The 16,153-nt window shown below is 42.5% G+C and overlaps 1 protein-coding gene across 2 annotated transcripts in view; it reads right to left on the reverse strand.

Moving 5' to 3' along the window:
- The window catches only part of lmx1bb (LIM homeobox transcription factor 1, beta b), a 63,270-nt gene extending 49,223 nt beyond the window's left edge, over positions 1-14,047 (reverse strand). Inside the window, exons 1-3 of one of the 2 annotated variants that reach the window (XM_055050598.1) lie at positions 13,782-14,047; positions 13,302-13,424; positions 12,749-12,935 (exon numbers count right to left, since the gene is read on the reverse strand). In XM_055050598.1, the coding sequence (XP_054906573.1) occupies positions 12,749-12,935; positions 13,302-13,371 (257 nt within the window). In that variant the 5' untranslated portion in view covers positions 13,372-13,424; positions 13,782-14,047. The other variant, XM_055050597.1, reaches the window with a different exon arrangement.
- Between the last annotated feature and the right edge of the window lie 2,106 nt (positions 14,048-16,153).

The following is a 16,153-nucleotide window of genomic DNA, read 5'->3' on the forward strand; positions in this document are numbered from 1 at the left end:
ATAAACATACACCAGCACTATCATATAGTAGAAAGAAAGACCTGGAGAGGGAATACCGAGGTCAACAATAACCAAACAATTGCCTGTATTTTCGGATCACCAACGAACAATCAGATAAAGATAATCTGAGTGCATGAAGGATTTGCAAATAATGATTTTATTTATAGCGCAACAAAAACTAAGCAAACTGACCCGCCATAGCTTTGCTCTGCAGGTTGGCTTGCATAAGTTAATTGTCGTCGAAACCTTGTTTTGCCACTTGTCATGGCAACAAATGTCATCAGATATTTGGAAAAAATGATAATCAGTCTGGCCATGATGGGATGCTTTGTGAGATAAATTCACCAAATACATTTTTTTCAAGATGAGTGATATGTGAGGGATTTCCTGATCGTAGACACCCAGAGGTCACATGTCTAAGTAGAAGCACAATAAAACTGAACTCACCTTTCCAAAAATGTGGCTATGAATGACATAACAAACAGAGAAACTACTTTTTCACAAATAAATAGGTTGCTTTCACCAGTATTTATTTATTTATTTATTTTTTACCTCAATAAATGGAGTCATTTGAAACACTGTATATGTGTTTTAAAATTTGTTTAGTTTGCGTCTGGCAAAAAACAGAAGAAATTTGTTTGAGAGCAAACACTTTTCCATAACACTTTATAGATGACAAAACCTCACGAAATATTGTTCTTCAATATTTGTTCAAACAAGTGGACATTAAGACACATCCAGTTCACAGGATGAGACGACACGAGACAAAAACGAGGTCAGATTTTAGCTAAAATTTTGGGTAAAAATCAAAATTCCTATAAAACTAAGGGTTTCACAAATCACAAACTGTGCTAACGAATCTAATCAAGGTAGAAAGTGTCAGCCTACATTGGCGTGTCAAGATACTTTGGCATTCGTACTTTTTAGACTTTGAAGGACACATACAGACCAGATTAATCAGAAACTCTGAAATAAGTCTTTTTTCATTTTACCTTGACAACAAGCTCTGAAGCTGGAGGTCCTCGATGCTTTTGTAACCAAGTGTTGCCAGCCAGTCTGACAATTTGTCCTTTTTAGCCGACTCTATCAACAGAACAGGGCAACAACGTAACAGTTGGAAATTAATAATATGTATTTATATGAAAATATATTATTATGTGTGCGTAATCATATATTTTCATAGTGTATGAAAATATATGATTACAATAAAAAGCTAAATGACACACAATTTCTTTAGTAAATAGGAATCGTTTGTTTATAAGTACCAAATGGAAGAAAGAAGGGACTAAATGGAAATGTCTTGGTATAAAATGCGGGTAGGATGAGGTGGTGAACAAACCCAAAATTCGACGAGAAATATTGTTGAGTTTCAATATCGCAAGATCCCAAGCCACAAGATCTTGTTACACCCCCGGCTCGGACTCGGCCCTTGAAGAACCATAAAGTGTGTAAATAACGGCATCTGAACCGGAGCTCAGTGGAGTGATGAATGCTGGAGGCTCAGAGGCCAGCGGTGAGCCCGGCTGCATGCTGAGAGACGGCTCCGCGTAGAGCCAGAGATGTTCTTCCAGCTGGGATCCCAACGCCGCGATAGAGCTCCAGTGTCAGAGCGCAACTCCGGCCTGAGGCTGGGACAGCGCCTGCCCCCCTCCAGTGGCCTTCGGGGCCAGGCTTCAAGCCGACATTCTCCTCCAGGAAGGTGGGGGTAAGGGAGGCCGGGAGGGTCAGTTAACCCCACCCACACAGAGAAGGAGGCAGCAGCAAGACTGATTACAGTTACCTCATGCCACATTTTCTCCTTTTACCAGCTAAGCTTCAGTTTGCATCAAACCTCAGCTTATTATTGACATTTTTAGTTCAAACGGGATTTCCAGTGACGCCGTGCTTTAGGCTGGGGGAGGAAAACTTTGATAAATAGAGCAAACGGCTCGGCCTTTGCCTGCAGCAACCCATTTTTCTTATCAAGGCAAAAGTATAGATTTTTCTATTCAGACAGCTCTATGAAATCACATATAGACAAAGGAAAAAAGAATGTCTACGTTTTTATCCCCTTATCCATCCTCTTCATAGACACCAGATCATTTTGCAGTGTTCGGGAGACGTGGAATTTCCCAAGAAGACATATTGCTGCAGCTTTCTGGGAAATATTAATATCCAGCCTGCAGAGGAAAGGTAAAGAGAAGAGGAGAGGGGGAGCAGCAGAGGGCCGGGGCATACAGACGATCGGTATCGTACCTGATGTAAAAAAAAATAATAAAATTATTAAATAAATAAAATAAACACCTCCTCTACTGCAGTTGCTGCAACTCTTTCACCCCCTCTGACGGGGGCTAGTCTGTTTCCCAGGGGGCATCGGGGTGGTGATGCCTGGGTGGGAGGGCTGGGAGTCCAGTGAGGACTGTCATCTCGGCACACACCTCCCTGTCATCGCTGCTGCACTGCAGATCCTCCACATCTGCCTCGCCTTACGCAGCACGAACCCCAGCTCTCAACCAAAGCCCCCGTCGTCTCTGCCTCCCTCCCTCCCACGTCTCCACTCCCCCATCAGGATCATCTAAATATTTCCCCTCGCTGCTTTTTGAAGCTTCCATAGGTCACAGGACCTCATGCACAAATCACGCTGGCTTGCCGTGGGGGGGCCGGTCAGAGAGGACAGGAGGGAGTCAGGCGCGCAGAAATCCAATCTGCACTGTTTTCATACTTTTTTTTCCTTGCCAAGGCAGCCATCGCCAATCAGCAGCTGGTTCTAAACAGAGAGTTTTAGGGGAGCTCCCACTGCACTGATGCTGCTCCTGGCAGCTGATCCCAAACATATTCCCAGGACGCGCGAAGGGGAAGGGGTGGTGAGTAAATTCAGAAAGCCTGACAGCCTGCAGTGGTTTAACATGGGGGTTAGCCCCAAATACATAGCTCTGGGTTTATGTTGATGGATGGATAACCAAATCCACTTCATTGTTTGCAATAAAACATAGATGTTGACACCACATTTGCTATGGTGCTGAATTATGATGTAGCAAGTGAAAGAAATTAGGGAAGCCACCAGATTCTGTCAGTGCAACGTCAAACACTTCACTTTGATACGAAAGGACATCGGCGGACGCATTATATATTTAGTAAGAAGGCACGAGGTGGATGGAGGTATTACAAGATCATAGTTTCAAATATTGTTTAAAAGAAATGTTCAGCTGTAAGAACAATATGGCAGAAAAAGTGGCAGAGAGCTTGACAGTCATGTAGGTCTGCCCCTCCTCCAAAGGTTGCTGCCCACTGCTAGTCAGCTGGCTGAAAGAAGACTACTGCACTATTCCCTTACTCAAAAGAGACACAAATCCATCTGCTGAAAAGATTTTCCACAGTTAAGTTTCTATGGAAACTGAAGCAATCTCTGTTTAAGGTAAAAGGTACCGGAGTCTTAAAACTGCTGCTGGAAAGCATCGAGCATTACTTTCCTGATATGTATCTAATGAACATTCAGACCCTTCTAGCATCTTTTTTCTGGTACCACTGCAGACTTCCAGAGTTATCCCAAAGCAATGGCAGATCACCTTGCCTGCTATTGAAGCATCATCTCCTGATCCGACAAAAGCATCAGGAGATGACCGCCCTCCTTTCAATCTAAACACACTGCAATGGAATTGTGCTCAGAAAAGATCGATTTAGATCACTAACGCAGAGTGTATAGAAGAAAATATTAAAATAAATATGTATAATATAATATAAACGAGAAGCCAGACACGAAACTGAAAAATAATCGACAAAGAATTGAATTTGGACTTCGGAACATATCTCGGATATTCCTCATTAACTTATCTCCCACTGCATCAGACATCTCTGCTACAGGTACTATTACAATTACATGCCGTTTGCAAATTTTGTAAATTAGGGGAAGATGTCATTCACCCACTGTTGGGGACTTTTAGGATAGCCAATAGCTAGCTTCCTTACTGAAAAGCTGGAAAAAGTAGCAGTAATTAAGTAAGCAGACACTAGCCTTATTAACCAGCATAATAATCACTTATAAATATAATAAACCCATGTTGTAAATAACATTATTTCATCTGTTATAATAAATGTGTTATATTGCTTTTGTAGCAACAGAAATGCTTGCTGTGTTTCTGTTTTTATTGCAGCTAACATATTTTACTTTTTGCGATAAAACTGCTAAACAGTGATACTTTGAAAAGTTATCAACCTCATTCTTATGCATAAAGATGAGTAATAAGGTCACTCACTGAATAAATGAAAAAACCCCGTCTGAACAGAGAAGATGTCAGACCCGGGACAGGCAGAGCCGACGTGGAGCTCCTCCCCCTCCCCGCACCCTGGTCGCCTGCTGACCCCCACCGGCTCATGGTGATCTCATGGTGAGCAGAGATGCCGGGCCGGGAATCTGCAAGTGCGGGTTAAAGTAATCACATTGGTCTCACTGCATCTGATCTGCAGTCTAACAGACTTCTAAACAGTTGAATGAGTAAATAAAGTGCCCCGGGGGACTCCCGCTGGAGCTGGATTACCAAGAGGAGTACGTGCACAAAAGGGGCCGAAGCCCCACAACCCGGTGGTGAGCCGCAGACAAAGGCCTCACGTTGGACCTCGACCAGGGAAGCGGCAAATTTTATTAATCTCATCCTAGACCGAGCCCCTTATCACTGCAACACCCGTAGCGAGTTGACTGTGAACAGGTACACACACTGTGGACCGACGCTGTTTGAGGAGTTTTCCCCAAATATGCGAAGAAACTGTCTGCACCCTGAGATGGTTTAACATTTAAACACAACGTGTTGTAGGTGCAAGGAAAACATGAGTGACTGTTGAGGTTGGAGGGGTCGGACCACAGAGGACGACTCTCATGCTCACTTGGCTGTGGAGGCCGGGTCTAGAGGCGACTAAGGGCCGCGACATCCTGCGGCCCCAACCCACCCCGGGCCCCATTCTTTCCCTCTTTCTGGGTCTGACATAAATAAAAGGATTAGGAGCCCCCGTTTCCGTCAGAGTCCTCTATTCAAGACAAAGCTTCTGACCGGCTTACTGTCACACTTAATGATAAAAGTGCAAATCTCTGTCAGTCACTTTGGCCAGGAATACCAGCATTTGGAGGCTAATCTGATTTGATGAAGATTAAAGGATTTTGTTGTTGTTGTTGTTTGTTGAAAGAGCGAAAGAAAGAAATGACGTATTTGTGCAAAAAAAAGAGAGAAAAAACCCAGAAAAAAACGCAGCAAGCCAGCAGCTAAATATGACACGCAGCAACGAGGATGAGACTCGCGTCTTCTCGCTTGCAATGCGAGGCGGTGGAAAAGAGCTGAATTTAGAGACAAAGAAAGGAGAGGAAGCGAGTGTGCATGCATACGCGAGCGTGCCCACACCCTCACTAAAACCTGGGCTGAGTGTAGACAAACACACTGCTCTGCCCATTCGCATGCACAGCTAGAATGTGTGGCGTGAGTGCGAGAGTAAGCCTTGGGCACACAACAGTCTGAACGCAGCACTTGCCACCGCCGTGCCAGTCCCCTCTTGTGTATCTGTGAAAAGCCTACGTGTTGGAAAAACATTCCAGAGGGGGGATCACATATACACAGTTGGGGCCAGGAGCCGCACCACGAGCCAGCAGCAGAGGCCCCTTCTCAATTTCTCATGCGCGTTCGATCGGGCTGCACCGAAGAAACAAGTGGGGGCTCATTCCAGACGGTGCAGGCGAGACAAACTGATCGGAAATATCGGCAGGAACAAAACTGCAAACGTGCGGGAATAAATTAGCCAGCCGAAGAAGCGACGATCTGATTGAATAATTTCACAGCAGCAAAAGTAACGGACCCAGATTTGAGTGTAATTCATACTGAAAAAAATAAACATTTGCTGAGTACGTGTATTCTCCTCCAACCGGTTGCTTTGAAAAAGACGATTATAGGATTTCACAGATTTGGCCAAAAAAATCAAATTTGTAAATTGCATTTAATGGCTTGCGGTTGCCCTGTTTTTTTTTGTTTTTTTTTTGTTATGAAGCGCCGTCATGCTGGGAAAATAAACCTGAAGGCCTGAGGATTGCAGAGCCAGTAATAAAAATAAAAAATAAAAAAAATCACTGCTTTGCCGAGCCGAGGGCTTTTCTTTCTCCCTCCGACTTGCTCTCTCTCCCTCTCTCTGTCTCTCTCTGCCGTTGCTGATCTGCGTTCCCGGTTGACTGACGTGTCCCACTGGCTGCCTAACAGCCGGCTTTAGCAGATGAGGTTAAATTGTGGCTACCAACAAATTGCATGCTTGAGTTCCTCTGCAGCCCTACGCTATCATGCAGTGTAATGTGAGCACACCGGGCAGATCCTTCTCCTCCGCTGCACAACAGCTCCCCCCGCCACCACACAAAGCCACACAGCCCTCTTTCCACATCCCTAGCCACTGGCCTGGCCTCTAAAGTGGTGATGGGCATTACCGTGGCTTCCCACAGTGTCCTGAGAAGCGCTCAGAGTTTCAAACCACTCTCTCTTCGCTCTCCCTGCAACGTCTTGGCATGCACACCCAGTACCCAGTCATTACCACTAAAACACACAGCAGGAGAACTGCATCTGTGCGCAAAAAGACGTCTTAATTGAATCACCTCTGTGTCTTATTTTATGATCTTTTTGCGGCATCGAGAACACCGTTGGATCCAGAAACGTGGCAGACCGTTTCCTGTCAATAAAAGCAGCTGCTGTGGTGTTTCGCTCAAATGCAACAAGACTTCAAGTATTGCGCTTTGCAGAAGAAGCGTTTGTAGATTTTCCACATTTTATCACATTACAACCTGATGTTACGACCTGATGTTACGATATATTCTATTAAGATTTTACATGATGGAGCAACATTAGGTAGTTCCTGGTTGTACTCATAAAAACTGACTTTTTGAAACAATTACGGCTGAGAGACATTCGGGAAATCAACCCATTTTTTTCCTCTTTTTATTAAAAGTGGATGGGACCTTTCAAAATCTTTCCGAGGCAAGAGTCGCCTTCAGAATTAGGCCGGAACTTTGACTAGACCATTCTGACACATGCAAATCCTTTGATCCGAACCATGCTACGTTGCAGCTCGAACTATATGTTCTGCATTGCGATGGAAGTTAACCATCCACTCCAATGTCAAAAACTAGCCTTTGTTTAGCTTCATCCATGTTCTCTCAATCTCAGGCCAGCTTTTCCAGTCCCTGCTGAAGGATTAGCCCTCAGCATAATGCTGCTAACACCTTGTTTTACTTTAATACAGTAGTTTGTTTGGGGTTATTTGTGGTGTAAGGAAGATCTGAGGATCTTCACAGTAATCCAGTGTCTGTTGGCTGCTTGGTTTATCATTTATTGTGAAAATAAATTTTGTTTGTAAATAAACTTTGTTTTTTTCCTTCACTACATTACATTCAATAAAGTCAAACTCAACAATTTCTTGGCACGATGAGAATGCTGATTTGACATTGTCATGATTAATTTCAGTTTTTGATGTTAAAATAATAATAATTTTAAAAAACCCACTGACAACCAGGTCCAAAATGTTACTTTTGCTCTTTTCGTCACTTTTTGTTCACGAAAGCAACGATAGGTTTCCATAAATTCAAAAATATGATTAAGTGCTTTTAATGAGCGCATGACTCATTCTCTTTTTGAAAGTAAGTGGTGTCACAAAGAAGCCTAAATCAAATGTGAATGTTTTCAAAAACGATATTTGTGTTTATGGTGCTATGCCATGCAGTCACAGCCATACAGTCACAAACAAAAAATAAGAAATAAATAGTTTTCCTTTAATCTTAATCTTTACTGGACCATAAATATGATGCTAAAATTCCAAAATCCATATTGCCCTCCCCTACTCCGATATTATTAGTGGGTGATGGACAGAAATGTCCTTTGTCAGAAAACCGAAGCTGGCGATATTGTTTCGCAAGCTAACCTGCTTTAAAGCCTCTGCCCAGCATGTCTGCTGTGTTCTTCCTGATGCTGTTTGTCCACCGATGTTCCCTAACAAACCTCAGATGCCTTCACAGCGTAGACTAAACCACACAGCTGAACTCTATTTACTAATTAGGCACTTCTGAAGAAAACTGAACACTGAAGTCCATGACAAAGTGATAACAAGTTCAAAGGGTGCAAATACTTTTGCAAGGCACTTAGAAAAAGAATAAATATCACCTTAAAGATTCCACTTTTGGAAAGTAGATGGCGGACAGAGAGAGAGAGAGTGAGAGAAAGAGAGAGAGAGAGAAATTGGGAACCTAAGATGATGTTGCAGCGATGCAAATATATACACACCCCAACAGGTCTTTAATGGCTCTTAATGTGTCGGGAGGGAGGACGGTGGAAGGGGGGCATGGTTAGCAAGCCGTGAGATGACAGATGATGCATCCTAGTGTGCTGCTGGGACAGGCCAAGCCGTGTTGACATAAAACCCAATACTTCCTTAGCGAAGAACGGGGCCAGCTTCAGCCCGCTCCTCGACGAGCCACTATAAAAAATAAAAAAAAATCCCAGCAAGCCGAAGCAATATCATCTGCCTTTGTGTTTCCAATGTGAGATTTATCTCTCTGCAGAGGTCTTGATTTATCTTCCCAAGAGCAGGAGGCTAAAAACACCTTTTTATCGTGTTTTTTTTTTTTTTTAAGGGAGATTTAAATGTAGAAGGGGGGGGGGGTAGAGCTAAACGTGAGAAAATGTTTCTGGAAAGGAAGCTCCACACTCGGCAGGTTGAGGAGCATCTTTAATTAAGCGTAAAACTCCTCAGCTGAGTATAAAACCTCAACCACAACACCGACTGCATCCCTGTGTTTTCCTTTTTTTTTTTTGCTTTTTATTCTTAGCTTGCATATAAGTGCTCTAACAGCGCCAGGCGACGCAGGAGTGTCCTGGAGAGAGTAAAACACCACACACACTACACACACGGGTGCGCGCACACACTCTCACTAGACGAGCCAACACAGAAACCAAGCCGTCAGCATCTATCCTGCACATACAGACACACACTTACACACTTACACACACACACACACACACCCCCACACACACACACACACACACACACACACACACACCCACACACACCCACACACACACATTCTGCGGCAGCGTCCCGAGCATGGCTAATTAAAAAACAACAATTTCACAGGAGGGCACTGCAAACTGTTCTGACAAAAAAAAAAAAAATAGCACCTCTCAGCACACCAGGGGGATCCTGCACAAAACACTGGAAGGCGAGACAGGTTCTGGGAGCGCCACTTTTTTTTTTTTTTTTTATGTCTTCATCACTGCTGTTTTTCCCTACTGCTCACATTGCCGTGACCTGGATTTTTTTTTCCATTGTTTTGTTGTTGTTGTTGTTGTTGTTGTTGTTGTTTTATTATTATTATTATTACAGCATGGGAACTTGAAGAAAAATCTGCGTATTGTTTTTGAATGAAGAACAAATATAAATATTTAAAATGTGCTCCCACTGGCATACAGTCAAACTTATTATTTCTAAGAAATAATGAGACGAACTAAAAAGAAAAAAACTCTGTAATGCACCAACAGGACGCTCACAATAACAAGGAGGCAGGGTGTAAAATATAGTTGCTAAATGTTATGTTTTGCAGGTAGAGCCTGTGGCACTTTCTAACAAGGCAGTCCATTACAGAGGGGTGTTGTCCAACACTGGGGTCGAGTGAAAGGCCCTTATTAAGTGGCTCCCTTCAAAGCAACTGCTTGGTTAGAGAAAAAAAAAATCCTTGTAATGCGTGTGTGTGTGTGTGTGTGTGAGTGTGTGTGTGGAGGGGGGGGTGGGGTGTTGAGGGGTGGAAGATCTCCCTCTTTCTAATGATGTATAATTGACCTCCCAAACACCAGGGCACAACAAACTCTCCCGGAATGATGTAATTCCACTCTGCCTTTTGCATACCGCTCGTCTCGTTTGAGCTTGTTCCTCCTCTACGGCTACGGCTGTCAACCGACTGACAGCCTCAGCTACTAGCCTTTCATGATCGGCCTCGCATTTTCTCACTGAATTCTGCTCCACGATTCTCCGCGCAGATATTCTGACACGCATTCAACTGAGTCGTTGTACTTCTGCACGTTTCGGACGTGTCGGATCCTGCTTTCGCACGGAAATTACATTTGTTTTTGTTTTTTAGATAAAAACCAAAATCAAGGGCAAAAAAAAAAAAAAAAAGAAAGAAAAAGAATAGAAAAGGGAGTAATGCAAACCAATCTTGTTACAATATTGTAGCAAGATAGGGGGCAAGATATTTTCAAGCTGGGTTTGTTTTATGTTTAATAACACAGAACACAACTGTTTTCCCTCTTCTGCACTTAAACCTGTTAAAAAGGTGCAAAAAAAAAAGAAAAAAGAGAAAGGAAGAAAGTAAGAGAAGGGGGCTCTTGCCAATGCCTTGATTTATTATAGCTAGTGAGCTCTGATTACGGGGCATGAATCAGTTGCTGTAGGAATGTAATTAGGCACGAAGTCCTCTGTAAGGGGTTGGAGCTCTCTTCACAGCCCAAAGCAGTTTGTGGGCTGACAAATGCATCTTAAATGGCTGTCATAAAAGTCAAAAAGGTGCCAATTACGTCTTTAAGTATCACATCAGCGAAAATGAAATAAACATGGAAAAAAAAAAAAGATATACCTGTGCTGGTGTGAGAGAGCGACCTGGCAGCTCTTTTTATGTCTGGGAGGGATCAGGAGAAAAAAAGGGGAGAAGATCCTGAAGATGCTATGAATATTATAGCGCGGGAGCCGGATGGCTGAGCCTGCTCACAGCTTTCAAAGCAGCAAACCGGGAAATAGTAGTTAGGGATTCAGACACTTTTATTCCAAATATGATGTCTAAAGATCATAAGAGGAAAAGAAACACGTATAGAAAGATTAATATTAAGAAGCCAGAGTTAGTCAGGTTCTATTCAAGCATTTGCATTTCTGTCAACTCTTTTTTTGTTTTTCTGCAAATGACCAAACTTCAAATGGGAACAGAATGCCGCAACAAGTAGGAGAGAAAGAGATCCTTCCAGCTACCTATGAGCCGTGACGCCGTGACTCTGGTATCCCGGGTTACTGCCCTGAATTGTTTTTTTTCCATTGTTACCGGCCGACTACACCGCCGTCCCAGAGCGGGGTGAATGCCACGCATGCCAATAGATGTAACTCTTTGTTGCTTTGCAAGGTGTCTAGCAGAGAGCCATAATGTCCCGGTAATGGAAGGAGAATTGCTCAAAAGGGCCGGACACAAAAAGCTGGAAATTCGGTGACAAGCATGAAAAGCGCTCATGCAATGAGAGACACTGGGGCACCCCGGGGTCTGCACAGGCCGGGGAGCGGCCCTGCCGCACTTATAGCCACTGCGTTTCTTTAAGTCTGTCGGATAATTTAATCACGCCGCTAATTCCATCAGCCTTATGAGGATTGTTAAAATACATATGTATGTTTTTTTTTTCAGGAAATACTAATTTAGTTTACATTATTAGGTCTTCCTGAAATAGGTTTAAATTAGAAGGTAGCACTAAGTTTTTGTTGTTTAGTTGTTTTTTTTATTATTGTTATTAATACATCTCACAATAATCATGGTGCTAACTCTAATTTAAACAAATATTTTGAAACAGTACAAATAGGAATAGATAAACATTATTGCATGAGTGTGTAATAATAATAATAACAATATTAATAATGCTTTTGTATTATTATTATTATTATTATTATTATTATTAATGTGTAATTTTTTGTATTGAAACCAATTAAATGCTTTTAAAACATTTGTATTTGAGTGCATTATTCGCACATGCGCAAATTGCGCGAATCTAAATCGGTACAGGTGGCTTAAACGCGCACATTACTCTTCTGCACAACTCAAATATTCGCACGGAATATTCCTTAGCTCCATGAAAATACATATAATAAATTGATTGTTGTGTGATAACAAATATATAAATGTGTAATAAAATAAAATAAAAAAAACATAAATAAATTAGATGCTTACAAAATTGCTGCGTAAACAGAAAACAACACGCAGAATATAAATCAAACAAAAGTCATAGGATATGGTATTTGGTCGCCATAATCAAATAAGGGACAGACATTTTAATATTAAGGGCATATCAGCGCTAAATGATTTACAGAAAGAACCTAATATAGACTGATGGAGAAATAAATCTGAGAGCGCTGTGGGCTCGCAGAAACCTACTGAGAGTGTTTTCCATCTTTGGTATTATATCAAAAAGAAAATAAATGAAAGAAAAAAAGTGGGGGCTCTGAGGCTGACGTGGGAAACGCCACATGATTCAACCCGAAAACAAGCGTCAGGGAGCGGAATAAAAACCGACTGTTTTTTACGCCTCCGGATTTTCGGACTCGAGCGGGATCAAGCTGCGGAGGCGGCTGTGGAAACACCGGGGGTTCCTGGGACTGTTAGTGGAGACGCACAACCGCTCCATGTCTAAATTGAATCAAAAACTCACGTGCATTTAAAACGTTTCCGTTTTACTTATAATAGTAGCAATAATAATAATAATAATATTGATAATATTCTCGTCACTTTATTATCAACTGTCCTCTGATGCGTGAGACCCGCCGAGGGCCTTCAGACCAGTCAAAAGCCATTTTCTGTGCAATCACTGCACACCCGTTCAGCAACGCAAAGAAATATACGTATACATCTAAATATATATATAAAAAAGAAAGCAGACGGAAGAAACAAAGGAAAAAGAGAAAAGAACAAAACAAAAGATTTAAAAAAAAATCTTCCACCTTCCTCGGACATTGTGCTTACTGTTGGTAGTCGTGTTTGCAGTAAAGTTTCCTTTCTCTGAAGTAACAGCTGGTGGTGAGGGGCTGCTGACACACGGTGCACTGCAAACACTCTTCGTGCCACGAGGAGTCGTTGACCCTCATCAGGAAGCGGTCGGAGATGGGCCGCTGGCAGCCCTCACACACGGACCGGTGGTGACACTCGGAGCCTGCATGGAGGAACAGAGGGGGAGGCCCGAGTCAAGGTCTGCAGCGCCTGACCGCACGGGAAGCGCGAACCGATTATTACATTGCGTTCAAATAGTAAATAAAAATACATACATGATAAACATTTTTGTTAATTTTCTATTCAATGATAATTATCATCCATATTAAAATAGAATAAGGACTCGCCATCATTTCCTCCATTTGCTTCCACAAACCTTTCTTTTTTTTTTTTTTGCATCGTTGCGAAATGTTACAAATATATATTTAAAATATGCATGAATGCAAATAATAAAATAAAGTCAAATAATCCGACATCTGGCTGCATGCGGGGTTTGCGCTCGGCTTTGTAGAAAATGCGTGGCACTCACCGAGCATGACTCCCAGCGTGGCTTGTCCCGATCGCAGCGGGTGATCTTCGATTTTTATGCCGTCCAGCATGATGCGCGTCTCGGACCGTTCCCCCGCGGATAGGCGCTCCAGCGACACCAGACCTGTTGCGATATCCATAAGAATATGGGGGTGAGAGCTGACAGGGGGAGGATTTAAAAAAAAAAAAGAAGAAGAAGAAGGAAAAGAAGGGGGGAAAAAAATCCCGGCTTGCCCAAAGCTGACTGGAGGACTTTTGGCGAGCTGAGAAACCTGTTGGAAACTCCGTGCGACGCACAAACTAGCCGTGCGTTTCGACAAAAGATACAGATAAAAGCGAAGGAGAGGAAGGGAGGGGGAGAAAATACGACTTTTTTTTTTTTTCTGATGCTCGCCAATAAGGCAGCCTAAGCCGGAAGCGTGAATCCCTGATGCGTCAGGGAAGAGCGGCAAACAAACATGGGAAAACTCTGGACAGTCACCTGTTATGATTAGAGGACCCGAGGAAGCTTTATCTTCTCCTCCCCAAAGCCGACAGGGGGGGTGAAAAAAAAAAAGAGAGAGGAGGCAGCCGCAACAAAATGACTTCACCGAGTGACAGCCTCGCCAGAGAGGAGGAAAGAAAAATAATAATAGCTAAAAAAGAAGAAGAAGGGTAAAAGTTGACACCAAATCCAGAGGTAAGCACAGCCCGCATATGCAGATGTCCCGGCAGTAACTCTTTGGAAGTAACAGAGACGGTCGGCTGCTTGTGCCCCCGTCGCTGCAAAAGTCTGAGATCAAGATTGAAGCGAGCAAAGATCCTCCCACTCCTGCATGCATGGCTACACTTTTTTTTTCCTCCCTCCTCCATTCGCTGCCATTGGGGCTCTAGTGGAGCGGAATACAGCGGCGCTCTGCACTGTCCGGTCACAGCACGGAGAGCTAAGGGGGGGGGGGGGGGAATTACTAATAATAATAATAATTATAATAATAACAATAATAGAAAGGAATACTAACTCTGAAAATTACATGCACCATGATTACAACGTGAAATTGTAAGAATAAAAGAAAAACAAACCTTAAAAATATGGCAAGAAGTTCAAAATAAATAAATAAATAAATAAATAATGGGGGTCGGTTTGCTCTTTTTCTGTGCACAGAACTCCGAACTAGACTGTGTGTGTGTGTGTGTGTGTGTGTGTGTGTGTATGCGCGCGCGTGTTTTGGAGCATCACAGGCTCTTTTGTGTATTGTCTCTGGTGGACGCTGCTGCTCCCTTTCAGCCGATGCACCTGGCGATCAGGGGTGATAACAGCGCCGTGTCAGCCGCTGAAGTGGCCTCTGCCACCTCGGCTGGCCAGTTTTCGATCAGCCAGAGCAGGGAAATAATAATAATAATAATAATAATAATAATAATAATAATAATAATAATAATAATAATAATAATAATAATAATAATAATAATGTGACTACTGAAGTTGGTTTTCCTGAATCATGAAGTGAAGATCTTCACTCAGGATCTGTGGTGTGGATGTTGAGGATCAACCTGCTGAGCAATGAGGCCTGCATGGAATGAAAGGTCGTTGTTGTTTTGTTTTGTTTTTTTCTGCTGAGGCTAGTCACAGGCAAGAGCGGATATCATCGTATTAAATATGCATATCCCCGAATAACCTTTCAGATGTCATCGAAATTATTATTATTATGTTGTTGTTGTTGCTCATAGGCTGGGAAGTTTGATGATATCTGAGTTCCTCTCCTGACCGACCATTTTGTTGACCTGCTGTGTTTTTGCGTGTCGTGTCGACTCGAGTGTCTGGTTTAGTTGAGCTATGGTGGCACGAGCAGCTCGGCAGCAGCCGCGAGGAACGTTCTTGGATGTGAATGAATCTAAATTGGGGAGCAGGACACATGTGTTCATTTGTGCTGCTCCTACTGTTTGTTTGTTGTTGTTGTTTTGGTGTGTGTGTGTGTGTGTATTTAAGTCTGTCGACAGGAATGGGTGACATGGGATTTTTTATTTTATTTTTTTATAACATTTGACAAATATTATAAGAAAAATAGAACAAAAATAAATGTGTGAGTTTCAATTTTATTAATTTAAATAAATTTGGAGATTTTATTTTATTTATTAATTTTTTTGCAACCAGGTCTGCATCCTTTCCCAAGGCCTTCGCCTCTGCGCTCCTTAGGCGATGATGACCCTGTGGTTCAGTTTAGAAATCTTGGAGATTGCTGTCGTTGCCCTCTGCCGTTCAAAGAGAGAACTGCATTTATCTGAAGTGCAGCGAGAGAGAAAAAAAAATATATAGGCTATATGTTTTAAGTAAAGTTGTTTTTGATCAACCTTCACAAAATTTTTTAAAAATCTAAAAGTACACAAGACATTATTATTATTTCATTATTTCTGAGCCCCTATGAAGACATCCTGAGGTTCCACCTCTAGTTTCCTTCTATTTCCTGCGCATCCATCAGCATGGGGTCAATTACCTTCGTCTCACACTATATTGGATTATCTCACCACTAAGCAGCATTATGACTTAAACTCTATCAATAGAACATAATCGATAGTTTTTTTTTCTGTCTTTCTTCTTTTTTTTCTGAATTTTGCCCCCTCAGTCCCAACCCTGCTCCCCTCTAATGTCCTACACAGCAGTCATCGGATGGGGTCACCTCTGTGAATGAGGACATCAAACATGCGTTCAATAAATCAATCCGCCAACTTTCAGCCTGCGGTGTTTTAATGAGCCTCTGCATGACGAGCCCTCCCTCGCCTCATGGGACAGAGAGGGAGAGAGGGAAAAAAAAAGAGAAAACTGTAGCAGCAGGTGTGCAGCACGTAAAGCAAGTAATTTACTTTAAAGTCAGCAGAACT

Source organism: Poeciliopsis prolifica, unplaced genomic scaffold, assembly GCF_027474105.1.
Source record: "Poeciliopsis prolifica strain line A6 unplaced genomic scaffold, Auburn_PproV2 SCAFFOLD031, whole genome shotgun sequence".
Classification (NCBI taxonomy): domain Eukaryota; kingdom Metazoa; phylum Chordata; class Actinopteri; order Cyprinodontiformes; family Poeciliidae; genus Poeciliopsis; species Poeciliopsis prolifica.